Source organism: Aphanomyces astaci (assembly GCF_000520075.1).
Source record: "Aphanomyces astaci strain APO3 unplaced genomic scaffold supercont1.1, whole genome shotgun sequence".
NCBI classification, from domain to species: domain Eukaryota; phylum Oomycota; class Saprolegniomycetes; order Saprolegniales; family Verrucalvaceae; genus Aphanomyces; species Aphanomyces astaci.
The window spans coordinates 1,104,414-1,129,271 of NW_009798264.1; the positions used below are offsets into that span (position 1 = coordinate 1,104,414).

A 24,858-nucleotide genomic window follows, 5' to 3' on the forward strand; every position below is an offset into this window, starting at 1 on the left:
GCTTTGCACGGGGAAGGCGCATTCTCCCATCAATGGAATGACAGCTCTGGAAAATGTATCTTTCAGCGACAATCCACGAAAGGTAGAGAAGAGGGTGACGTTTTGTTGTGGTCAAGGTAGGACTCACTTGACAACTTCCGCGCCGTCGAATACATACATCCAGTATGTGCGACAATGACATGGGCGGCAACGCGACGACCTGTGATCTGTTCCACACAAACAAGAGCAACCTCTGGATTGCATTGGGGATGTCGCTCGTGCTTCCTTCTGTACCTCAATGCCTTGCTTTTGCCGCGACAGTGTTGGTCCTAACAAAAGCTGCCAACCGCGTCGTGCACCCAGCGATGGATTGCGTGACTCGTAAGTGGCGCATCGGCCGAGCCCTTCGAGTCCTCCCCGGCCCCCCCTCGCTTCCAATCATTGGCAACCTGCATCAACTGGGTAAGAACATGGTCAATATCCACTGGTGGAAGGTAGACATGACGCGGCTATACGGCGGCACGTACGCTACCCGCGTCGACTGCCTCATGGACGGCTCCATCGTCACGAGCCGCCCAGACAACCTCGAGTACATCCTTCAAACCAACTCAGCCAACTACGTCAAGCCCAAGCTGCTCCAAGACACATGCAAAGAGATCATGGGCGAATCCATCTTTTCCATCAACCCCAGTTCCCCTCTCTGGGCCCTCCAACGCAAACTCATGTCGTCCATGTTTTCTGTCAACTCGTTCCGCAAGTACATGAACTCTGTCTTTCAAGAGCACACGCGGCAATGCATCGCAGACCTGTACGCTGCCACCACAACGTCTAAATGCGATGCTAGTGGGGAACAATTTGGTCATGGGGGAGAGGTTGTCGACATGGAGCTGATACTGTTAACGCTGACCACCAACATCTCGTTCCATATTGGGTTTGGCGGTCATGTGCCCGACGAAATGAACTCCCCCCAATTCCACGCACTCTTTCGAGACGCCAGCTCTATCACAGCCAACCGGTTCACCAAGCCATGGTACAAATGGTTTGGCTGGTGCATGCCGTCGGAATGGCAGTTGAAAGCTGCCATGACCGACATCGACAACATGTTTTACAGAATTATTGCGTCGCGGCAACAGGAAGCTCACAACGATGGGGCCGTGGACATCCTCTCCCAACTCTTGGCCCGCCAACGCCAAGGCCACCACATCACCGACAAGTTTCTTCGGGATATGATGATGACGGTGATGCTCGCGGGGCGGGAGACGGTTGCGAGCAGTTTGCTTTGGATTGTGTACTTGATCGCCCTGCACCCCGAGGTGGAAGCCAAGGTCATGGCCGAAGTGGACGCGATCAAGGATGCCACCGATTACGACAACGTCGCCCAACTGTCGTATCTCGAAGCGGTGATGAAGGAAACCTGGCGGCTCTTCCCCCCCACCGCCTTGGAGCTCAAAAGCGCACTCCATGACGACGTCTTGCCCGTATGTACATCGTCACTATTTATCCCCCCTTGCAAGACCCTCATTGATTTGCTTGTAGGATGGGACATTTGTTCCAGCAGGGGTGAACGTCGAGTTTTCGCCGTTTGTGATGGGGCGTGATCCCACTAGATGGGAAAACGCAGGCTCGTTTATCCCCCAAAGGTGGCTGGAGCCTACCTTTGTCACCCCAACAGACTACGAATTCCCGGTCTTTCACGCCGGCAAACGTAAATGCGTCGGGCAGCGCATCGCCATGCTTCAAGTCAAGTACATTCTCACCATGTTGTACCAGCGTTTCCGCTTTGAATTGGTGGACAAGGTGACGCCTCCCCAGTTGACGTTGGGCATTGCGTTGTTTGCCAAAGGTGGGTTGCCAGTCCGCCCCATCGTGCGGGAAGATCTGACCATACCCGCCCCCTCCTTATCAACCCCCCGGCCTCGCGCTTCGTCCGCCGCGTAAATCCCGACAAAAGAAGAAGGAAACTAGTTTATTAATATCGAAGCGACAAGAAGCATGCCACCCCGGCTTTGATCCAGTAATCTTGGTCTGCAAATTGCATTTGCAGGTTGGTTTCCGACACGAGTGAGTTGCGGAAGATCGTGTCCTTGTTGGACGGCACTTCGATCCACATGACAAAGTTCGTCGAGTGGCCAGTCGTGGACAGCGTGCCGGTTCGGGTGAGGATCTTGTACACGGGGCAGCGATAGATGCCACTTTGTGGCGCTTGGCGGTGTTTCACCGGCATGAGGTGCATCACTGGCATCTTCGAAAACAGCTCCTTTGGAATCGGGTCAACCAGCGAGTACTGCTTGGTGTCCCACCGCGCCCCTTCAATAAACAGTCCGTACGCATAACACCCACCCTTTTGCGGCTTGATGTGCAGCCGCTCGACGGGGTCGGGCACCATGATGAAGTCCCACGACAGCGTGTCAATCGGGATATTGAACCCCCGGGCGTGGTTTTGCAATGTACCGGTGAGAAACCCCTGGGGAAAGAAGAACCCCGAGAGCCAAAACACGGGCGGGATGCCATCGTTGATCCAGTGCGTGAGGAATTTCAATCGCTCCAGAAGCTCGTCCACCCATGGGTTCAAGGCTTTCAACGACGGATATGCCTTTCGCTCCCATCCTGGGGGGACCTAAAAACAAAAAAACGAAATCGCGTTGGCTAGACCAGTATCCTCGTCGCACTTACCTTTTGATTGAAAATGCAGTTGGACATGGTTTCCAAGTCGGCCGACATCACGACGAGCCCTTTGAGTGCTCGCTGGAGCAGGGGCAACGACGTCTTCATCACGTACAACAGGTTGTTATATCGCTGGGCTTCTTGCACGAGCACGGTGTTCATCGACTCTTCGTACATGACCGGGTACCGCACACTGATAAAGTCAATGTCGTACATCGGGGGCAGCTTGTCTTCGATCTCTTTGGCTTGCATTTCAATGATCATTTCGCGCGACTGGCCACCCCCTGCACTCATCCGAGGCTGCAAACTCAGCACAATGTCAAAGTTCTTGAACGTTTCGGCGATCGCGCACGTGATGTTGGCATTTTCGTGCATGCCAAACACTTCCGGGTCTGGATTCAGCGGCAACGAGTCAATGTAGTTGAGATAGTGCGCCAGTGGACTCTTGGGGTTGTCGGAACTGGACACTGGAATCGACTTGTACGTGCCGCTTTTCGAGAACCAGTAGTGGTCACTCAGGATCTTGTCGTTGAAGAACCCGTCGAGGATCACGTCAATCGTGCGCATGTCCTTGTCGTCCGTGACGCGGCCGCCATAGTTGACTACAGACGTCATCACGCACAGCACCTTGTATGGCACGACGTCGTAAAAATCCAAGAACATTTCCAATTGAGCTCGTGAAATGTCATAGTCGGTATCGTTGAACGCGTACGGAATGTTCCACCCGAGCGGTCCAAAGCGCTTGCGTTCGATTACAATCGCATGAAAGAATGCGAGGCCAAACAGCAATTTCCGGTACTTTTCGGGCTTTCCCGTGGCATCGAGCATGTCGTCGGTCATCTTCATGTACGAGTTTTTCAGGTTGGCGCGGATGCCCTTGGGGGGTTCCTTGGTCATCTTGACGCCGTTCTGGAGCACCGACGTCGGAAACGATGCGCTCGGCCGCGACGTCAGCCATAGCCGAAAGTCGCGGTGGGTTGTGTCCGGGTTGAGTTCTTCGCAAATTCGCTCGAGCGACGACATCCATGAGATCGCCAAGTGGCAGTTCTGGAGCAACACCCACTTGCCGCTCGAGATGGCGTCGTCGATCATCTTGGCGGCAATCACGCCTTGGCCCTGCCCCAGAGAAATCGAATTCAACTTGCGGCCCATCTTCATCGTGTCCGCAAACAAGAGCAGGTCTTTCGCCGGGTCCGACCCTGTGCCAAACAAAAACGGTGTTAACGTCATGTGAAAAATTGAAAAGGAGGACAAGGTAACGTACCCGTCGAAAGCACGAAGATCAACGGGGTGGTGACACTCGAGTCGGCGTACGACCCTGGCAGGTCGAACGTCGGCGGCTCGATGAACCGTTGGCCCAGATGTTCGGCCACAAACAGCTGAATCGCCTCGGTCATCCGATCCGGACGAATGCACCGGAGGGTGCACAGCTTCTGGAATGTATTGAGCGAAAACTGAAAGGGTACCGGGAGGCGTGACAGGTGCGGGTCGTTCGAGTCAAACATGGCGCGCCACGTGTCTTCTTCAGTCGTGAGGCTTGCGACGAGGCCGTCAAACTTGGGCAAAGTCGTGAGGTTGCAGAATTCTGAAAACGCGCGGTCTTCGATCCACAAAGGGTTGGGGTTCCTTGCGTCCACGTCCTTCGATGGTGTGGACCCAGAGATGAGGAACCGCCACTCGAGGGCGTCGATTTCGTCACGACCTTGGAGCAACTTGATCGTAAGGAGAAACGAAAACAGGAGCTTGTGCTCTTCAAACAGCGACCGGCAAATGTTCCTGTACAACGAGTACGTAGCGTACTCAATGAGGTTGACCAGTCTCGTTGCTAGCACGTCGCTTGGTTCGGCCGCGCGACAGCTCTAGGCATAGATACAACAGAGATTAGAATTCCATAGGTGGTAGACAGCATCCACGGAACCTTGATAAAGTTCTCGATAAACCATGACAGCGAGTACTGGTACATGGGGTCGACAATGGACAAGTCGGCGATGCAAAAGAAGAGCAGGGACGCGCGATTCGCCACCCCGCGGTACAATTCACGCGTTTCGTCGATGGTTTTCTCGGTGACTTCAGCTTCGGCCATCTTTTCGTTGATGTCTTCCGACGTGACTTTGGCTTTGCCGAGCATGTCGATCAAGTCCGTGTCGTCAAGAATGTTGCCCTGCGAGTTGGCCAGCATGTACAAAATCTTGTTTTCAATGTCCAGGAGCTCGGCTTTCATTCGGGCGTTGGACACGACCAACGTGTTCTTTTTCTCCGCTAGCTCGGGCATTTCTTCTTGGACGACCACCCCCAACGCTTGCTCTTCGAGCCCCGTGGGGGTGATGGTAAAGTTGAGCAGACACACCTTCACGCAGGTTTCGGGGGGGTAGTGGGGGTTGGGCAGCTTGGTCGTCATGAAGAACCGGAAGGCCGCGTTGTACGGGATCGTGGTATCCCCAATCTTCATCATCAACTGCCCTCCCTGCTTGAACTTGGTTTGCAGTAGCACCGTCTCGAGCGCCGCGTCGAGGAATTCACTCACGTTCTCCATGAGGATCCACTTGCCAAAGCGGACGCCATTCTCTAGCACCTTGATGAACCCCTTGTCGGTGCTCTTGACCACGTCGATGCCGTTTTCGCTCGTGTCTTTGCCCAGATTCTTGATGAAACGATTCGCTTGACCTTGGGGGTCGATCAGAAGCGGCCACCGACGGGCACGGGCCATGATGATTCCGTTTTGCACCGACAGGTTGTCCGACGGCAGGCCGGCGATCTGCCACCCCCGGACTTTGACCGGGTCGGCCAGCGTCGTGATGATGTTGCAGTTCTTCGTGTGAGGCACTTGCTGCTTGGCCAACGCATTGTACCAGGATGCAATGCAAATGTCGCGGAACTCACTCGTAAAACACCCGAGGTAGCTGATCGTGCCGGACGAAATCACCACGTCGCCCACGAGGTTCTTCAAGTCGTCCATCAACTGTTTGATCGTGATTACCCATCGATCCTCCTCGCCCCCCAACAGTGCAATCAACTTGAGCGCCGATTCTATAACTCACCATAAGAAGTCTTATAATAGACACACATACGCAGATGTATCTATCGTGTGTACCTAGTCGAATCTCGCACTGCCGGACGTCCTGCACCAGCTGGTCTTTCTTGTCGACCGCAGCATTGTAGCCGTTTTCGAGCTCTCGCAGTCGATCCACAACGGCCGTGAGCCGTCCTTTGGCATCGGCTAACACCCGCATCGTCACGTCTAACTCCGCTTGGGCTTCCGCTAATGCAACCTTCTTGGGCTCGACCATCTTGGCAATCTTGTTGTACGTGTGCATGGCTCGCACCCACATGCAGATGGCTTCACACGCCTAAGCAAAGCCACCCCAAATCCAGTCTAAACCATTCGTCTTTGAACCTAGAACAGCGTATTAACAACGCACCACGGACGCCTTGCGCACGGACGCGGGTAAGAATTCCTCCATTTCCATGTACGGGTCGATCTGTTGGACGATCTTGTCGGCGATGTTGTCCTTGTCAAACTTGACCATGTCTTCGAGCAGCTTCTTGGCGTTCCCGAGAATGGTCTTCTGGGCACTTTCCCAGTAATCCTTGATCTTCTGGCCGGGTTTGTCTGGGTCTGTTTTTAGCGTCGGCTTGATGCCAAAGATAATGCAAGCCGCTTCCATCGTCAAGCGCACCCCGTGCGGCGGGTTCTTCATGGCCTTGACCTCGTCAATGTCGGACTTCTTGAGGCGATTCAGACATTGCGTGGCAGCGTCCAGCGCAGGCAACGCTTCGTCCAAGTCCCGCTGGGCGTCATCGGCAATGGCTTTGGTGTCGGCGGCCTTTTTGTTGGCAAATTGCTCCTCTGCAAGTAATAGCAATGTTTACATGTCGTTATAAGATATATATATATATATATATATACAATAGTCATGAATTATTACCCTTTTCAACCACCGCTTTGGTTTCGTCGGCATCCTTCTTGTCTTCGGTGATCTTGATCATCATCGCTTCGACTTCGATTTGCGTTTTTTCGAGCTGCGGCTTGAGCGCCACCAATTGTTCCTGCATTCCTGCGACTTGCTCCTTTGTGGCTATGATCTTGTCGACGCCATTTTGGAGTCGACCTTTTCGCATATAAGTGTTATTAGGTTGTGTATTGCTGTGATAGGTATGTATGTACTTGTGGTGCCTGTGACTTCTTCGCGTTTGGTTTGGAGAACGCTCTTGAACGTAAACAGCAGTTCCAAGTACGACGTCGGGGTCACGTAGTTGTATCGTCGTAGTTTTTGAAAGTAATTGTTCGACTCTTGTTCCACCGTTTGATGCATGCTCTATATAAAATACAATATTTCGAATCCCCATGTGACAGTTTGCACTTTGACAAGCAACCCAACCCCAACACAACTCTTATCGCACACAATATTACCTGAAATACGTTGACCACAGCGCCGACTTGATCGCCCAATTTCAAGTCCACGGTCGTAAGCGCATTCATGGCGACACTTTGCAATGCTTGGGCTGGCCATTCGCTGAACCAGTCAATCGTACAACAGTTGACGAGCGACGGAAACATGCGAATGCGGTCGCGAAAGGTGCTGCCGAGGGGACTCATGCACAGCACAAGATGCAGATTCTGCCGGACGAGGCCGACATAACACGCAAAGATGTTGAGTTTCGTAGCGGGAATCCTTTTCTTGACGCATAGGTTTCGGCAGTGGTTGGTGATGGCGTCAATGTCCTCGGGGGCGTACAAGTTGGGCACGTCGCCAGTGTTTAAAATGTTGTTGATATCCTCGAGCATGATCTCGTGCACGATCTGCACGTCCGAGAAGAGAAACACGGTGGGCTTCTCGTCCACGCCCGCCTTCATCAGACACTTTTTCAGGTCGTCCCGCCAGTCCACAACGCTGTACCCCTTGGAGATTTCGATCTGGCTGCACCCGTACTCGGCCATGTAGGCGGCGAGTCGGGTGAGCGACTGCCGCCCGCTGCCGCCGACGCCCAAGAGAAGGGCGTTGCCCTGGGGCTGGCGGATGATGCGCGCGATGCGAGATACGTGCTCAATGGCGTTCATAAACATGACCAAATTCATGGGGGCGCTCGACTCGGCGTTGTAGTCATTCAGGTACTCTTCTACCTGGGCTACCAGTTTGTCCATATCGGTGATTTCTTCGTAGATCTTGGGGTCGGCGCCAGGCACCATGTAGTCGCCAAACAAAAGATTCGAGCTCGGCACAACGATCGCCCAGATCTTTTGCTTGGTGTCGTACATAGCGTCGTGGTCCTACACCAAAAATACAACAATTTTCAGAATAAACAATGCTTGCGATCAACACGGACGTACATGCTGGACGTCCGGGAGACCAAACTTGGGGCCAAAGTGAAGCGCGAGTTGCATCTGCAGCTGGCCGTGGAACCACTGGTGGTCACTGGGCGTCGTGAAGCGGTCTTCGAACACGCGCATGTTCTCATGTACCCACAACCGCAGCAACTGGTCGAGCTTGATGATGCGCTTGGCGTCACCCATAAGCAGCCCTTGGAACACCTTGGCCAAGTCTCGGAGGTTGAACGTGTAATGCGCCTTGGCGGGCGTCGGGAGCAGTTCCTGGATGATTGTGTTGTAGATGTAAATAGAGCTCTTGACGATAGACAGCCCAATCTCAGGCGGTTTGAGCTCGTCGGAAAATTTCGCCAAGTAGCTCGCGACGATCGTGGCAAACACTTGCTTCTTGTTGTCGTCCGACATTTCCGTGTATCCGATGATATTAAAGTGCCGTATAAACCGGGGGGTGATGGGGTTGCGCCCGCCCCCCGGTGGCCCCATCGACGCCACCATGACCACGTCCACGATGTTGCGGAACACGAGCAGTTTGCGGTCGTACCATCCGGCTTGGTCGAACCACTGGCGAAGGATTTCAATCGGCGGCTGCGCAAAGTACTCTTCTTGCTTGGGCATGTTCAAGTCGTCAATGTGTACGATAAACTTCTTGCCTGCCGTGGGACCGTACACGCCCTTGCGCCGCTTTTCCATCTTGCTGTCAAGAAAGTCCTGCGTCTGATTTGCGCTCGTTTGCGCTGAAAATGTGAGCTTGAGTGGCACAAACTTGTCGCTGTCGACCCGCTCGAGGAACTGGTTGACGTTGATCGTCTTGCCGGTACCCGTGGGGCCGACAATGAGCATGTGCACGCCTTGTGTTAATGCTAATTGCATGAGAAACGTCGACCGGACGCTGTCGCTGGTTGGCACCACGAGCTCTGAAAACGACGCGTCACTTGGGACGATGTACTTGGGGATCGTGTCGAGCCACAGCTTCCACGATTCCGACGGTCTGTCCAACGCGTAGTCGTAGACGAGGCCCTCTGACGGCATGGGCAGGTGGATGCTGGGATGCGCCAGCATTTCCTGGCGCAGATACGCATCAAACTTGACGCGGCCAGCGTCGTTGCCGGTGGCCCCAACGGACCACACGAGGCAAAACACAAACAGTTCGGCTATGTGTTTTGAAAAGAACGACACGTGCTCAGCGCGGACCTCCTTCTTGTCCTCGCTGCCGCGCAACACGGAAATGAACGAGTCCAGCAGCCGCATCAAGCTCTGGCACAAGTTGTTGGGGATCTGGGGCAGCCACTCCTTGACGTGCGCCGTCACAAATGCCAAGCTTGGGCGAAGGAACGCGTCAAACAGGTACTGGAGCTGCTTCCGTGTGTCGTTTGAAAAGTCGTGCGGGAGGTTCTCGAGCCTACAACCATAAAATATACTGTTAGAACAGGCGGATGGACGGACGGGGAATGTGTAGCGCAATTAGGGGGATGTAGAACGGACCAGCTCGTGATAAGAGGGTCAAAGCCGAGCGACGCCGGCTCCATGTACACCATGCCGGTGCGGCTGACTGTGGCGGGGGACGCCACCGACAGGTCCTCCACCTCGAACATCATGGTCATCTCTTGAGACATTTGGATGATTTCGCCGCTGCTGAGGCACAACTTCTTGTTGTCGTCCAGCACCGTGTTCATATTTTCAATCCATATGGCGTCCACGGGGCCGTCAAAGATGACCCACTTGCGGTCCGCGTTGGCACTTGACGCGGCCGCGCGGTACAAAGTGCTGAGGATCCCATCTTGCCACTCGTGGGTGCTAGCGTCAAACTCACCGTACAGTTGCCCCATCGTGATGGACTTTGGGTTGAGCTGATACAAGATCACTTCTTCGTAGGCAAAGCCTTGCTCGCCCAGCTTTTTCAGCTCCGACAACGTGTCGCATAGCACCCGGACGTTGCTCGACTTGCCTAAGTATGTGCATGTCACGTCACATTGCCTTTAACATGAAGATGCATCATCAACACACCTCCCCCGGTCGCCCCCACTACCATCAACCCATGGCGAACACACAGCGTTTCGTACAATTGTACGACCTTGAGCATGAAAAACGGATGCGGCTGGAGTTTTTGCCTCTGAATCACAAGCTTGGACACTCGATTCAGGGCCCCTACACCAAGATCGCCATGCTCAGTGAAGACAACTCATAGCCACATGTATGCGTGTGTACCAAGGTTCAACTGCGGCCGCGACTTGCCAGGAAAGAGATCACTGATGATCCCGTTGAACAGGGGAATGTCAAATGACAGAAATTTGGGTAAATTGACGTCTTGCAACGCCCGCAGCAGCAGCACCTCTTCGTCCATGTGGGGGTCCGCGCGCTTGAGGTTCCCTGCGGCCGTAATCACCGTTTTTACAGCGCGCATGCCGTAATCATAATGCGACTGGGCCGATAATTGCTCAGAACACAACTACCCCAACATGTATTTAGTATGACACAAAACAGCATCATCGCAACTTTGTAGTTACCTTGAACGTCGTGACCATCTTGGCGCCACACTCTTTGGCCTTTTCGTAGCCGTAGGCAAAGAACATGATTTCGCCAATCATGGCATAGTCTGGCACCATCATAGCCACCGGACGGAAGAGCGCCGCCAGACTATCTGGCAGGTCGGACCGCCCCGCGTACCCCGGATTCATGGTAATAAACACACCAAATTGAGGACTCACGGCAATGTCGGACCCTTCAAACATGATGCGCTTCTCGTTGGCTCGAATGGCAAGCTAATCACGAATAATTGAGCATCACACTTGGTTCCGAAAATTCCGCAACAACTTCCATGACAACGACACTCCAACGAACCTGCAACGTTGTGACTTGTTGCCCAATCACCGACAGCACTTCAATGTTAATCCGATTGAACTCGTCAAAGCACGCCCACGCCCCACACGATGCCAACCCCTGCCGTACATGTTGTCAATATTTGGTTTGTGCGACATCGTCATCATCGTACTTTGAAGAATTTTCCCATTGCAATGTAGTCGAGGCCATCAGAGCAGTTGAACACGACGCACTGCTTGGCGAGGGCTTTCGCCAAGTCTTTGGTGGTTTCGGTCTTGCCAGTACCGGCAGGTCCAGCGGGAGCACCCCCCAAGATCATTTGCAGCGCCGCCATGAGTGTCATGTAGCACTTGTCCGTGAGAGGTGTAATCACCAACCGGAACGAGTTGCCCAAGTATTCGTACCCGTACGGACGACGCGCGCTTACCTACAAACCCATGACATTCAGTCGTCCAGATTGAAGTTGCTGTGTATTTTTAGTTGGTACCATTTCCGCAAACAGATCGTCGCTCCAGTAGTATCGCAATTGACTTGACCACATAAAGTCGTCTTTGGAGCTGACTTGGTTTTGCGCGAGGCGTAACGTGACGTCGCGGGCGTGAACGTCAATGACAGTTAGGGCGCCCACACTGATGCGCGCCAATTTATCCAAGTGGCCACGAACCTATATATATATGGGGTTATCAACCCCCCTTTGAAAACACATGTAGCTAAGCTAGCTAGCTCCATTGCTTTGCTGTACCATGATAACCATGTCGGCAAGTTGGGCGAGCTGATGCTCGAGCATCTTCGTCACGCCCTTGGCCCCGTGGGCGAGCATACCTTCCTCCATTTCCCTCGTCCAGTGAAACTGCGATCCATTCAGGACACACATCCCAGGCCATTTCTGGATCCACTTGACTCGGGACACTTGGGTGTAGTCCTGAATGGCTTTGAACATGACGGCGCGCACGCTCACGCGCATCATGTCCTCAACTTCGGTCATCCAGTGCTCGACGTTCTTGCCGTTGGGGTTGACGGGGGTGGCCATGGCGACGGTCTCGCCCTCGGCGGAAATCATGGCCGTGATGGTCAGATCCTCCTGGAACTCGACCTTGACCACGCCCTCAAAGCACTTTTTCAAATGCGGCTGCACGAGCTTGACGTCTTTCGACTCGGACAAAATCGACAGCAACTCTTCGTTGGACAAGAAGTAGAACCGGGAAAAGCTCGACCGCTTCGTCTCGAGGAAATCGCTCAGTCCTTTTTGCACTTGCTCAAGAAACTTGTTGCTTTCTTGGAACCGATCGAGGAGCTTGTCGTTGTTGCAAAAGTTGATCACGCTCGGCTTGGCTTTGGCCGCTTGGAGCGTCTGGCGCCAGTTCTTGTCCACCGTTGCAAACCGTTTGCCTTCCATCGGCAGCTGCTTGTTAATGTCTGGCGAGTCAAATATCGGCTGCAAGTACAGCCACGCGCGCTGCACCGCCATCCACTCTTCCATCACGTCCGACACGGTGCTCAGACACTTTTCCCACTTGTTGATGCGTTCTTCAAAGGGCTTTTTGAAGGCTGAAAACTGCATCGCCTGGGTGATCGTGATCTGCTCGTCCAAAATTGCTTGTACTTCGTCCACTGCTTTGAGCACAAACGTGCCCGTTTCACGGTACTCGACCACCGACAACCTACCCACCAACCAAAGACACGTTGTTTTTACCTTTCAACACAATGCACATACGTGACATGTTTCCACTGCTCTTCCATGATGTTGAGGGCCTTTTCAATCTGGTATTCCTTGCCCGCGGTTTCGCAGATCTTGGTGATCGTGTCGATGTGGGCATCGAGGCCGAGCCCTAGCACGTATGACAGCTTCATGCCTCGATCTGGCCGGAAACTCATGTGGGTTTCCTGGTTCATTTGCGCCCAATGGCGGTCTTGCATGCCCGGGTTTCTCAACGCAATGACCAGCGGCACATGCGGGCGAAACTCTGCGATCTCGTTCTTGATGTGGCTGGCAATGTCTAGGCATCCCTTGATGTTCATCTTTTCAAAGTACTTGGTGGCCTTGGTGATGGTTGCCCAGTTGGTCTCGACAAACTGCTCAAACTCTTCGCCGACAATGTCCAGGAATGGCCCGTCCATCCATTTCTTGTGGTCCTTGATCCAGTTGTTGGCAGTTTTCCACAGCATCGAGTACGGTTCAAAGTCGCGGCGGATGCGGCTGATTTGCTCATAGTCCGACAGGTCTTGGCCAAACAGTCCTTCCCGCGAATTGAACAACCGCGCGTCTTCTTCGGCTTTGAGGATCTTCTGGTCAATGTTGACCACATACCTACACAGCGTAGATCAATCTCAACATGCTACTGTGGGGGGCGTTGTCACAGGAGATTGATAGATGGTGTTGAATGTATAATAGTACTTGTAAACTTGTTCGACGCGAGCCAAGTCCGTGTATTGCTTGAACCCGTCGACTTCTTGGTGAAGCAACCGCAGTGACTCGTTGAACTCGACTTGTTGGTCGCGCATTTCGGCCAAGAATTGCTGGTTTTGCATTTGCAAAATGTTGTTCATTTTGTGCACTTGGTCGTAAATGTGGTTGGGGCACTGCCGCACGCGCCAAATGCTCATAAAGTCATCTTTGTCCATGCGGTATTGAAACCCGTCGAGCACCTATAAACATCCAACAATTACTATATATATATATATCTTACATATACTTCATCCAAATTTTGCACATACCGAACGATACTTGATCAGCATCTGTGACGACGTGAGCAGAGGTGCCAACTGCGACGGAATGCTCTCAATGTACTTGTTCATTTCTGTGAGTTGTTCAATGTCGGTGGGGATTTTCTGCAGCTGCCGATTAATGGGCTCAAACTTGCTGTGCAAGTCCTTGGCCAAGTTGATGCAATTCACCAACTGGCAGTCCAGCAGCCGTCGCGCCAGTCGCCTATGCTTCTCGGCCAACTGCCCGCGCATGGCAGCGCAGCTCACCGAGTACATGCCGAGCTCGATGTTAGTCGCTGGGATCGCGTCCTCAATATCCACGGCGTCCACGTTGTGCTGCTTGATCTTATCGGCCAGGTCCTGCAGGTTCGGCGGGTCTTGCGTGCGGAATTGGTCGAGGTACGCTTCTTCGTTCAGGTTGAGGAAGCCAATATACCGGTCATACTGCTTGAGGTAATCGCGCAGGGGGCGTTCGCTCTTGTCGAGCAGCTTCTGGACGTCGTCGCGGACTCGAACGACCCATGCTTCATTTCCGTTGACGTACGGGATCGACGGGTGGCTGCTCCAAAACAGCTTGTCCATTACCATTTGTTCGACCTATCACATCCAATTGTGTGTGTACGAACCCCGAAAACAAAACCCAAACATAATGGTAGTCCATGGTGGTGGTAATGTGGGAATCCCCGAAACTTATATTTATATTTACAATAGTAAATATTTTGGAGTAAATTTTAATAAAAATATTTTAGACTTAATTTTTTTTGAACAATCTGAATAATAATTAAAATTTAGAAATAATTATATCTAATTATATATATATATACAAAACAGAATTATAATGTTGGTAGTTGTACGAACTTGTTTGATGTCTTTGAAGCTGTCGATAGACTTGTTGAAGACTTCCACGACCATCTGGCCAAACAAGGGTATCGCTGTGTTGTACCCAAAGCAATTGCCCATCACGGGCGCCACCGCCGCTATCGGGCACTCTTCGTCGTCTCTCTCTGCCCTCGCCCCATTAGCTCAAACATTCAAAAGTCAAAGCGTACGGTGGTCGCCGTCAGGGTCGTCGTCCTGCAGCCGCTTCAACTTGACCTCGTACTCGGCTTTCCACTGCGCGATGTCCCGACTAGCGTCGTTGATCGCTGCCTGGTTGATGACAATCAACTCGCTCGACACACTCAAGTTGACTGTAAACAGCGCCGGCGGGTTTTGAATTTGCCTCTGGCGGCACAAGTGCTCATATTTGGTGTGGCCCAACTCGGCTATGGAAAATCATATTTGCTTTTCACTCGACCAATATAAAAAAAAGCCACGTACCTCGTCGGGCGTCCAGATCGGCGTACGACAAGAACGACGTTTTCGCGTCGATGATCTTGACGTTAGCTTCTGTGGCTTTGTCCACAAACGCTCGAAATGAATGTAACGACTGCTCTGACATGTACCGCAGCGTGTCCTACATGGGCATTCATCATCGCTTGAAACAAACAAGTCACCTGACTTGACTCGAGATGTTGCTAGTTAGTACCTTCATGGTCAAGTTGACCCGCCGGAGGAATGACCGGAGTTTGCTAAACTCATACGTGTCCCGGCGGGTCTCTTGGAGGTTGTACCAGCCCTTTCCAACATGTACGAGCGATGTCTTGATGGCGTGCGTGAGCTTGTTGGGCCAGTCTTCGTGCACAATCTTGTGAACCAGCCGCTCCTGGGTGTTTTGGCGCTGCTGGAACTCTTCGAGCTTGAGACTCCGTGACGTTTTCAATGCAAACACGTCCATGCACAGCATGCGGTAGCACTCCTCGTTGACTTTCACGACCGCGGCCAGCGTCTCGGGCGACGTAAGAAACGTCTGGAACGAAAACCCGATGAACTGGTCGGCGTAGTCGATGGGCGGGGCCACTTCGTGGTGCTGGATCGTCACAACGTGCTTCTTGTCGTCGTCGCCGCCGTTGTCCGCCAGTAGGTGGAAGTTCATCCCGGGCGACGGATGCGCGCGCTGCTGGTGCTCAAAGATGATACGGCTCATCGTGCGCAGGTAGTCCGTGTGCACTTCGTTCACGATGCGCGCCGTGTCGGGTACGGGGATGTTCTTGGCCACAAACGGCACGGACGCCAGCTTGAGGATCTTGTTGATGTTCTCCGACCCGAGTTTATGTAGCCCGTCCGACGGCATGCAGTCAATGTACACGTTCTTCCGGATTGCCGACTGTGCCACGAGGCGGGCTTTGTGCGCCGCTACCACTCGCTCGACAAATTGCATAGGGTCTTCCGCCTGGAAATGTCATTAGAACGTGATGGGGGCATTCGGGGAGGGGCTGTTACTTTGAAGCAAACGTCATTTCGGTGCAGTTGGACGTCGTCGTCCTGACCTTGGTTGCGGAACCGAACGACAAACATGCGACGGTTGGCGTTGAACCCAATGACGTGGCCTTCGCACCAGACGTTGGGTACCCCCGGGCGACCGTATAGCGCGGTCACTGGAATCGCAATCGTCCCGTCTTTCTTTTTCCCACATGTCATCCATTCCTAGCCATTCAATTAGTGCATAGACCATTGGATGGAGGAGATGCGCAGACCTCGGCTTCGCGGACTTCGAACGATTTGTCGTCGAACCAGTGCAACGGCATCGCCTCCAACAACTGCAGCGCAATGCCGCTCGTGTCGCTGGTGACCGTGGCGTATTCTGCGCTTTCAAACAGCTGCGCCAGTCGCTCCCCCACGAGGGAGCCCACGTCGGCCGCTTCAAATCGTCGTTTTTTTCTGTGGTTGGAAAAATTTTACATGGGTTCGACAACAAAGTCGTCGTGCGTACCGTTCGACTTCGACTTGGCGGGGGGGCTGATCGACGGTGCGTTCGTGGGGCAAAAACACTTTTGGCTCAATGTCTCCCCGCTGCTTTCGGACCACGGGCACGGTCTGCAGCACCATGGGCATGCCCACGGAATACGCTACACAAGGTACAAGTGAGTAAAGAACTAGGTTTCCAATGGCATCAATATATTACCTGGCGGGACGTCCACAGTGGTTTGCGGCCCCCCTGTTTGGGTGGTCGCCTTGAGACTTGTGCTGGCGTCTGGTGTCGGGATCGGATCCAAGTACAGCACACTCACACTCTTTTCGTCGGTGGGGTTGGGCTTGACGGGACTCGTCGACGGTGCCAGAGTCTTCCGCCCTCGCTGTGACCAAGTTATGATAATGTTTGTAAACATAACAGTGAATGACCTACTACCTTGGTTGGGCTTGGCATGATATGTCGTCCGAAATCCTCACTTGCTCTGCGGTCTCGCGTTGCAAAGTTGAAGCCAACTGCCATGCGACCTTTCGAGTGTTTCATTAACATTAGGGGTTGTTGATTATCCGGATGGGTCACTCGATATGAATTTTCTCACCGATCCAAATATATTTACTAGTACTACTAGTGCAGGCAGTAGTAAGTACTAAACAAAGATTGTTTTTATTACCCAATCGTAGAAATTGACGTGAAAAAAATGCCAACATAATAATGACAAAAGTGCATTTGTATCCAGGACACAACGTAGGACAGACAACATGTGGCGAGTGGCACTGCGACTCAAGCCACGGGCGCAGCACAGCGCCTTTGCGTGTCGCCACTTGTCGACGTGGGTCACCAACGAGCCAGGCGCAACACCGGCAGCCGAAGCAACCGCAGTGAACAACGCCAAGACCATTCATCGCATCAGTCCGAATCACTTGCGATCCCAAGAAGATACCCGACGCGTACAACTGCTCATCCGCACGTTCAAACAGTATGGCCACTTCGTCGCCCACATCGATCCATTGAAGAAGAGTGAGAAGTCGCCCGAGCTGCAAAAGTGGAACTGGGGCAGTCGGTGGGTTGAAAAGCCGTACTTTGACAGCTTCAATCTCCACTCGCTCGCGCATAGCGCTACGTTGGAGCTGCGGACCCACGGTGACTTGTGTGGCCTTGTCCCAGTGTATTGACCCCACGTCGGTAGGGTTTTCCGAAGAGGATCTGGACCGCGAATTCTTCATTGGCGACGACTTGTCCATCGGGCCCGTGGCGACCCTCCGCGACGTACGTACGCCCATCATGTCCAACGCATCCCTTGATGAGATAGTTGGCTGCAATTAGATCGTGACGCAACTGCGTGCATTGTTCTGCGGCCATATTGCGACAGAGTACCAGCATTTGCGCAACCGCGACGCCGCCATGTGGATACGGGAAAGCCTCGTCAAGTACAACGTAAGCAAACAACTCGTCAGCCACGCATACTGTATATTGCTTATTCGATCGGGTGTGCTTTGTGTAGGACCACGAGTTCACGCCCGCGGAAAAAGTAGCGATTTTCAACCACATGCTGCAAGCGGAATTGTTTGAGAAATTTCTCGGGCGACGGTACGTTGTTTAAAAAATATAATATATATATACAATGCAACGATATATATATATATATATATTCGATGGTTGCTTGTAGGTTTTCAGGAGCCAAGCGGTTCTCGGTTGAAGGCGGTGAAAGCTTGATCCCTGGACTCAAGGAACTGCTGCAGACGGCCAGTGACTTGGGAGTTGAAGCCGTGTACATGGGAATGGCCCATCGAGGTAAACATCATCCAGCGACCCAACACATAGCTCTTTTGCTACTGTTTCTATGTTACAAAATTATACTTTTTTTTAATTATAAAATTATTATTGATATGAGGATAATGATGATGAGAAGGGCGGTTGAATGTACTGGCGAACGTGCTGGAGCGTCCGCTTCGGGCAATCATGTCGCAGTTCCAGCCGTATTTGCCAGACGAGCCAGATTACCCCAACAATTCGGACGACGTGCGATATCATTTGGGCACAGTGTCACATCTCACCATGCGAAACGGCAATGTCATGCAAGTGCGTAGTACTAGTATTATTTATCGCTTGTCTAGTGGATATTTTTTTATATTTTGGTGACATTATTGTAGGTGACGTTGTCAGCCAACCCATCGCATTTGGAAGCGGTAGGTTGTTTATATATTTATAATATGAGTAATATATCTATATATTTGTTTATATTTGTCCAGGTCAACCCAGTGGTTCTTGGGGAAGCCAGGGCGTTTCAAGACATCGCCAAGGACACGGATCGGTCTCGCGTGATGCCGTTGTTACTGCATGGCGATGCCTCCATGTTCCAAGGCTCTGTTCGGTATGTAAGAATATATATAAATGGACTTGGATTTTATCCTAGATAGGGCACTATTGGTCGTGATAAATATGTTGTAATTTTTATATTATAGTGAAGCGTTTGGGTTTAGCGGCCTCGAAGATTTCAAGACGGGCGGCACTGTACATGTGATCATCAACAATCAAATTGGGTTTACGACGTTGCCAAAGCAAGCCGACTCGGCCGTATACTGCAGGTTTGGTCGATATACTACTTATAAACTAACTTTTGCTATTCAATCATAATATTCTTCTGTGTAGTGACGTGGCCAAGATCTCCCGCAGCCCCATCTTTCATGTGAATGGGGACGACCCCGAAGCTGTGGTCAAGGTGATGAAAATGGCGGTGGAGTTCCGCCAAAAGTACAAATGTGACGTGGTTGTGGACCTCGTGTGCTACCGCCGCCATGGCCACAACGAGCAAGTACGAATAAGTATATTCCACCACAGTGTCTTTTGTGGATGATGCTTGAAAAAATGCATGGGCAGGACTCGCCCGAGATCACGGCGCCTGTGATGTACCATTGCATCAACCAACACCCCACGGTGATCACGTTGTACTTTAAACAGCTGCAGAGCCAGGGCATATTGACGGCGGAGCAGTGCGCCGACCTGATCTCGGACATCGAGCGCAATTTGGCCAGCGAGCACGACCATTCCAAGACGGCGCCTTCATTTTGGGATAACCTAGGCGACACCCCACCCCCCCTCCCTCCGACCGACGTCGCTCTGTCGAACGTCGCCAAGGACACCACCACCACTGGCGTGAACCGCAAGTTGCTCCAAGAGATTGGCGCGCAGATCTTTCGCATTCCGGCGGGGTTCACGGCCCACAAGAAGGTTGGACGTCTTGCATTTACTCATTGTATTGGTGGTTGACACTGTCACATATGTTCAAGTGCGGGGGAGTGGTCGAATGACTGGCTGACAGAGTTGTGTAGGTCGAAGCCATCATGAACAACCGCCTCCGAGCGGTTGAAACCGGAGCGCGAGTCGACTGGGCGACCGCCGAGGCGCTGGCGTTTGGGTCGCTCTTGGCTCAAGGCGTCAATGTGCGCTTAAGCGGCCAAGACTGCGAGCGCGGCACGTTCAACCAGGTAGATTGGGTTTTGACACTCGATATATTCCCTCTGTGGTGCGGCGGTTGGTGGAATCAACTGCCCAATCCATCGCCAGACCTGCCAAACTATTTATGATATATATATAAGGTTAAAGAGGTATCTTGGTGCGTCTTATTCATTCGTGTTGTAGCCAATCATAGTGCATTGATTGATTTCTGTTCTTTTTATCCAATCATACTGCTTTGTTTGATTTCGTGGAGATGTCAAGAACCCCGAATAATATTGGCAAATTTGGGCGAAAAGCACAAAACCAAACACGATCTCTTATGACCATCCAAATAATGAGTGGTGTGTCCACGATATAGCGCCATGCAGTATTGTACGATCAATTCGAAGCGCTGTCCATGCGAAATACCACGTACACGCCTCTAAACGGTTATATATATATATATATATATATATTCATGCAAAATAGAAATCTTCCTACTAGTACAATATATATGGCAGTGACTGACTGATGGGACTCTTAGAACTGTCGTTGGAGGTGTTGGCGGCCAAAGTACCCGAGTACGACGTGCCTATCAACGTCCATCCTCGCATTCAAGTGTGCAACAGTCCGTTGAGTGAAGAGGGTGTGCTCGGCTTTGAGTATGGCTATTCGTTGCAATGGTAAAACAATATATATATATATATTCATGATGTATTTATATTGAACCATGAATAGTCCGGGTGCGTTGACCATTTGGGAAGCTCAATTCGGCGATTTTGCCAACGGCGCCCAGACGATCATCGATACGTTTATCGTGTCGGGGGAGCAAAAGTGGCACCGCCATTCCGGTCTTGATCCAACTATAAAGAGAGATGACAAGTACTGACGAGTTGTAGGCTTGATCTTGAACCTGCCCCACGGGTACGAAGGCCAAGGTCCAGAGCACAGCAGTGCGCGCATGGAGCGCTTCTTGCAGCAGTCCAACGAAGATTCCGATGGGTTTACGACGGACGAAGTCAAGGCTGATGTGGATGTGAACATTCACATTGTCATTCCGACCACGCCCGCGCAGTACTTTCACGCGCTGCGTCGTCAAGTGTGTGCTTTGTACGTCGTTGTTCTATTTACAATCGTGGCCTTATCAGCCTCAACTTTGTGCTGATTTGAAAACTCTCTTGATCGAGATCCTATATTGGGTGTACTGAAATGTGGTTGTCTGTAATTCACACTAATTTCAGTCGAACACAAATTCGATGGTAGAGTGAGAATAATATGATTGGCCACTGGACTCGACGTACTGATTTTTTGCATTTTTTAAATTTTTACAAAAAGAATGCGGTGGGTTTTGATTGGTCGATCGGTATAGTGTATGGGGCGGCGGCTCATGTGAGCAAAAAACTGATTCAATTTCGACTTGAAAAGAACTACCTATCAACAAACGCCGTCCCCAACTTTATATTATATACTGAAGTATATATATATATATTATATATTGCGGATTCGGTACAAATTTCCAGACCCCGTCGAATCGAATATGTCGCCGCCAATCAAAAGTCACGAATTGACGCTATTGGCTAATCCAATTTTAAATGGATTTGATTGGCGCTTAAAAAAAGGACAAGTATATTCAACCAATCACAACTCCAGCATGATTCAATATTGATTAGACAAACCACGAGACTTCGCGAATTCACAATATATATATATACTTCTACGAAAACTGTGTCATATTTTGGGGTAGGTACCGCAAGCCACTGGTCATGTTTACGCCAAAATACCTGCTGCACCATCGTCCGTGCACGTCCGACTTAAGCAACTTCAGCCTCGACACGACCTTTCAGAGAGTGTTGGGCGACCACCCCGACGACATGAAGCGCTTGGTGGCGGACGATCAAGTACTAACATTCCCAACTCGTTGTTTCAGATGGTGTGAGAGTGTATGTTTATGTGTTGGCAACACATACAGGTGCGCCGCCTAATCTTGTGCAGCGGCAAGATCTACTACCCCCTCGTGCAAAGCATGCGCGCGCGGAACGTCCAAGACATCGCCACGGCGCGCATTGAGCAACTCGCGCCCTTTCCGTTCGCCCAAGTGGCTGCTTACATGCAGCAATACCCAAACGCCGACATTGTCTGGGTCCAAGTACGCCAGATATATATATTTGTCCAGAGATATTTATAAATAGTGCCACATATCTGTCTAGAAATTGCAAATATTTATCTTATCAAGAGATAAACCCTATCGTTTGTATTTGCTTTAGGAAGAGCCAAAGAACATGGGCGCGTGGTCCTACGTACAGTCGCGCCTCGCGACCGTCCTGCACTCTATCGACGACGTACGCTGCGTATTATTATTATTATTAATTTTTTAAAAATCTTTTTATTCCTATCGATTGCTTATGTGGTTTCGTCGATTTATATTATTCGTGTTATTATTATTATTATTTAAATCTTTTTATTCCTATTCGTGTTATTATTATTATTATTTAAATCTTTTTATTCCTATCGATTGCTCAATTGGTTTCGTCGATTTATATTATTCGTGTGATGCAGAGGCGACGCGTGGGGTACGTGGGTCGGCACCCGGCGGCGTCCCCCGCCACGGGACAGTTTGAAATCCACCAGCAAGAGATGCGCGTCATTGTCGACGATGCGCTGGCATCGTGATAATATACGACAATCGTCCGTGTTATAACATGTGTATGTTATAATAAAATGCAGTGTTATAACATATCCTACGTATGGCCCAACACATCCGAGTAGAGCGTATCCTGGCGTTGGCGGGCGGCCAAGTACTGGACGTGCGCTTGCATCGACGGTGTTGAGCACGTGAAATGGCGATGCAGTAGTTTGTGGGGGGAGCTGCTGCTACTATGTACCCCGAGGTGCCCCCCGACGAACATGGCTACGCCTCGCGACGTCAATTCCACCGCTTCGGTTTCGAGCCACACAGGCCGACCGACCACATCCGCTGCCAAACAATGCCATGTCAACAAATCTGTCGTCAATAATTGCATATATAAAAGTACCGATGATCTGACGCCACACGGGCGACGAGCTGAGCGCCGTGCCGCTGGCTACCAAATGAGCGTCCGAAGTCACATATTCTCCTACCCAACATGTGCATATAGCATCGGCATGATGGGATACATTGGATACATTTCAAAGGGAAGCAGGGGAATACACACATTCTTGTCAAGTCGATTCGAAAAAGTGGAGTGGGGTATTGTCAAATCGATTCGAATGAACCAAACCCAATCGACCGACCAATCAAAAGCCACAACACTTTCAACGGGCCAATCAAACTCCCGCAACTATCGAATTAGTGTGGACCTTCAAATGTAGTGTACATGGCTTCACAAATGTTACATGAAAAATCAAGTAACGTTATAAAAATCGCACAACTATCCCAATATCGGCTAAAAGCACTATATACAGTGTATATGATGTATAATACCCAGAAGTGCATAAATAGCTCCAAGGCGCAGCGCCACAGACTCGAGCGCTGCTCGCAAAATGTGCGCAGGGGTTGTGGCGGCCGTGATGCCGCTGATAGTACACGTCGCATCGTCGTGCCACCCCGGGGAACGTTCGCCTTGTTATTCACAAGCACACGCTGTGATGGTACCATCGTTTGCTGCGTGGGGTTTTCCGTGTAGAAAACCCCAACAGTTACGATCCACTGACTGTACCGTTCAAGAAGGGCAGCATCGACAGGCCGTGCTCGGCAGGGGCCATGGCTCCCACTTGCCGTATCGCATCTAATGAATAGGATGACGAATGTGTAGTCGATGGATACCATATCTCACCAGGGGACAACGCCAGCGTCTGCAGCGCCCACTCAAACACCGATCCCCCGTCCGTGAGGGCCCCCCCGACGATCGCGTGGGTGGCTGAGACACGGTAGCACCACAAGCCCCGAGGCACTTTGACGATTTGGCCGACGGGGACGAGTACGCGCATGGCGGCACTGGTCCCCACGGTCAACCCGATGCGACTACCAGTAGTTTTACACCTTACATGATGAATTGTTGAATCGTGATGGGGGAATAATACTCTGGGGCGACACAGTGGGAACCAATGTTAGCCGCCGCGCCGTCGGCCAGCGCCAAAAAGTACGGCGTATCTTGAAGCAAAGGCCATCGCTTGGCATACGCTGGCTGGAGTCGCCCTGTCGCAGGAATTGAAGGGTCCTAAACTCGGGAGTGAACGACACGTGTGGGAAGTAGTAGTATTAGTAGTACTTGGATGGATGGGAGCGTTGCGGGGTCGATTTGAATCAGCTCCAGCAGTTTACGATCCCACACAGCGTCCCGAAAGTCGGCTAAACCAGTCCAGGAAGCTTCGCTGTAGCTCATGGGAATTGGAGACTCGCCCCCGAGCCACTGGCGTAGCAACACGCCAACCAGCGACTGCCACGTCACAACTCTGTCGTTCGGTTGTAGCTTGAGCAATTGCGGGGCGGCGTACGCAGGATGGATGGGTACCCCCGTTCGATTATAAGTCTAGTGCAATGATAACTACATAAGAACGACGAGGACAAGGTTGGTAACCTCGTGTTGGAGGCCTTGGTGGGCTAGCGTCTGGGACAGCGCCTTGGCTTGCGACGCACACCGGCCAGCATAAGTCAGCACTGGCGTAACGGGTTTTCCATCGCTGTTGACACCGACGAGTGACATGGCAAAGCAAGAGAAGCCGACGCCAACGATGCGAAACGCCCCTTGTTGTGTCAACCACGCCACCGTCAAGTCCTTCACTCGTTCCTAGCTCAGTCTATCATGTATGGAAACTTAATGGACGGGGCGAGATACCACGGCTTGTTGGATCACATGAACCAAAGCAGTGCCGTCGTTCGCTAGAGCCCGCATCTTAAGTTGGTGTAGTGAGCCAGGCACTAGGGTCCAAGTGTCTCCTCGCAACACATACGCACTTGCACGCACCGACGAGCTCCCAATATCCACCACAAGAATGGCATGCGCCTTCTCCTTGACCTCCACCGCGCGTTGAATGCGCACTGACCGACGATATGCCCATGCAGAGCCAAGTGCGGCTGCGGCGACTACCGTCGTTGCAACAATCTTCATGAAATACGAAAGTGTGCCAAGATCGGAATCGGAATCGGCACAGCTACTACGAA

General features: G+C 51.7%; 4 protein-coding genes across 15 annotated transcripts; 2 read left to right on the top strand and 2 right to left on the bottom strand.

The window, feature by feature from the left end:
• The first annotated feature begins 48 nt into the window (after positions 1 to 48).
• Positions 49 to 2,598, top strand: H257_00388 (hypothetical protein). Its single transcript, XM_009823054.1, has 2 exons — positions 49 to 1,457; positions 1,516 to 2,598. Exons 1-2 carry the CDS (start codon positions 165 to 167, stop codon positions 1,915 to 1,917), a joined length of 1,695 nt encoding a protein of 564 aa, XP_009821356.1. The 5' UTR covers positions 49 to 164; the 3' UTR covers positions 1,918 to 2,598.
• H257_00389 (hypothetical protein) lies at positions 1,930 to 16,802 on the bottom strand. The gene is made up of 30 exons (XM_009823055.1): positions 16,722 to 16,802; positions 16,497 to 16,668; positions 16,305 to 16,440; positions 16,069 to 16,252; positions 15,815 to 16,018; positions 15,021 to 15,764; positions 14,813 to 14,948; positions 14,542 to 14,757; positions 14,351 to 14,496; positions 13,502 to 14,089; positions 13,182 to 13,432; positions 12,501 to 13,094; positions 11,529 to 12,447; positions 11,274 to 11,450; positions 10,959 to 11,213; positions 10,808 to 10,906; positions 10,474 to 10,728; positions 10,175 to 10,415; positions 9,974 to 10,114; positions 9,452 to 9,914; positions 7,973 to 9,368; positions 7,055 to 7,912; positions 6,809 to 6,959; positions 6,570 to 6,752; positions 6,063 to 6,490; positions 5,735 to 5,990; positions 4,562 to 5,670; positions 3,908 to 4,502; positions 2,653 to 3,842; positions 1,930 to 2,596 (listed from the first exon to the last, which is right to left on the bottom strand). The coding sequence occupies exons 1-30, from the start codon at positions 16,737 to 16,739 to the stop codon at positions 1,949 to 1,951; spliced, it is 12,753 nt and encodes a 4,250-aa protein (XP_009821357.1). The 5' UTR covers positions 16,740 to 16,802; the 3' UTR covers positions 1,930 to 1,948.
• Positions 16,803 to 17,008: 206 nt separating this feature from the next.
• Positions 17,009 to 22,832, top strand: H257_00390 (oxoglutarate dehydrogenase (succinyl-transferring), E1 component). Of its 5 annotated transcripts, XM_009823057.1 has the most exons (21): positions 17,009 to 17,423; positions 17,470 to 17,549; positions 17,607 to 17,717; positions 17,785 to 17,870; positions 17,950 to 18,074; positions 18,193 to 18,362; positions 18,434 to 18,469; positions 18,533 to 18,654; positions 18,746 to 18,868; positions 18,933 to 19,095; positions 19,161 to 19,511; positions 19,613 to 19,768; positions 20,098 to 20,167; positions 20,263 to 20,401; positions 20,457 to 20,569; positions 20,618 to 20,828; positions 21,463 to 21,616; positions 21,688 to 21,864; positions 21,983 to 22,057; positions 22,275 to 22,421; positions 22,485 to 22,832. In XM_009823057.1, exons 1-20 carry the CDS (start codon positions 17,042 to 17,044, stop codon positions 22,386 to 22,388), a joined length of 2,958 nt encoding a protein of 985 aa, XP_009821359.1. In that variant the 5' UTR covers positions 17,009 to 17,041; the 3' UTR covers positions 22,389 to 22,421; positions 22,485 to 22,832. The 5 variants fall into 5 exon arrangements, with proteins under 5 accessions (XP_009821359.1, XP_009821358.1, XP_009821360.1 ...); XM_009823056.1 differs by having other exon boundaries at positions 22,275 to 22,832; XM_009823058.1 differs by having other exon boundaries at positions 21,463 to 21,864; positions 22,275 to 22,832.
• On the bottom strand, positions 22,403 to 24,833 carry H257_00391 (hypothetical protein). Of its 8 annotated transcripts, none has more exons than XM_009823064.1 (9): positions 24,533 to 24,805; positions 24,275 to 24,484; positions 23,966 to 24,226; positions 23,778 to 23,914; positions 23,531 to 23,718; positions 23,414 to 23,482; positions 23,179 to 23,316; positions 22,751 to 22,831; positions 22,403 to 22,692 (listed from the first exon to the last, which is right to left on the bottom strand). In XM_009823064.1, exons 1-9 carry the CDS (start codon positions 24,803 to 24,805, stop codon positions 22,457 to 22,459), a joined length of 1,593 nt encoding a protein of 530 aa, XP_009821366.1. In that variant the 3' UTR covers positions 22,403 to 22,456. The 8 variants fall into 8 exon arrangements, with proteins under 8 accessions (XP_009821366.1, XP_009821365.1, XP_009821369.1 ...); XM_009823063.1 differs by having other exon boundaries at positions 23,531 to 23,736; XM_009823067.1 differs by having other exon boundaries at positions 23,179 to 23,482.
• Between the last annotated feature and the right edge of the window lie 25 nt (positions 24,834 to 24,858).

Excerpts from the sequence above, each read along its gene's own strand:
- H257_00390 (XM_009823056.1), top strand. The coding sequence starts at position 17,042 with ATGTGGCGAGTGGCACTGCGACTCAAGCCACGGGCGCAGCACAGCGCC. Across the intron at positions 18,470-18,532 it reads ACCCATCGCATTTGGAAGCG|GTCAACCCAGTGGTTCTTGG; the intron begins GTAGGTTGTTTA and ends ATATTTGTCCAG. Across the intron at positions 21,617-21,687 it reads GCTTGGTGGCGGACGATCAA|GTGCGCCGCCTAATCTTGTG; the intron begins GTACTAACATTC and ends CAACACATACAG.
- H257_00388 (XM_009823054.1), top strand. The coding sequence starts at position 165 with ATGTGCGACAATGACATGGGCGGCAACGCGACGACCTGTGATCTGTTC. Across the intron at positions 1,458-1,515 it reads TCCATGACGACGTCTTGCCC|GATGGGACATTTGTTCCAGC; the intron begins GTATGTACATCG and ends ATTTGCTTGTAG.
- H257_00389 (XM_009823055.1), bottom strand. Across the intron at positions 14,758-14,812 it reads CGATCTGGACGCCCGACGAG|CCGAGTTGGGCCACACCAAA; the intron begins GTACGTGGCTTT and ends GATTTTCCATAG. Across the intron at positions 3,843-3,907 it reads GATCTTCGTGCTTTCGACGG|GGTCGGACCCGGCGAAAGAC; the intron begins GTACGTTACCTT and ends TGTTTGGCACAG.
- H257_00391 (XM_009823061.1), bottom strand. The coding sequence starts at position 24,805 with ATGAAGATTGTTGCAACGACGGTAGTCGCCGCAGCCGCACTTGGCTCT. Across the intron at positions 24,227-24,274 it reads ACCAAGGCCTCCAACACGAG|ACTTATAATCGAACGGGGGT; the intron begins GTTACCAACCTT and ends TCATTGCACTAG. Across the intron at positions 23,317-23,413 it reads GATGCTGCCCTTCTTGAACG|GCGAACGTTCCCCGGGGTGG; the intron begins GTACAGTCAGTG and ends GTGAATAACAAG.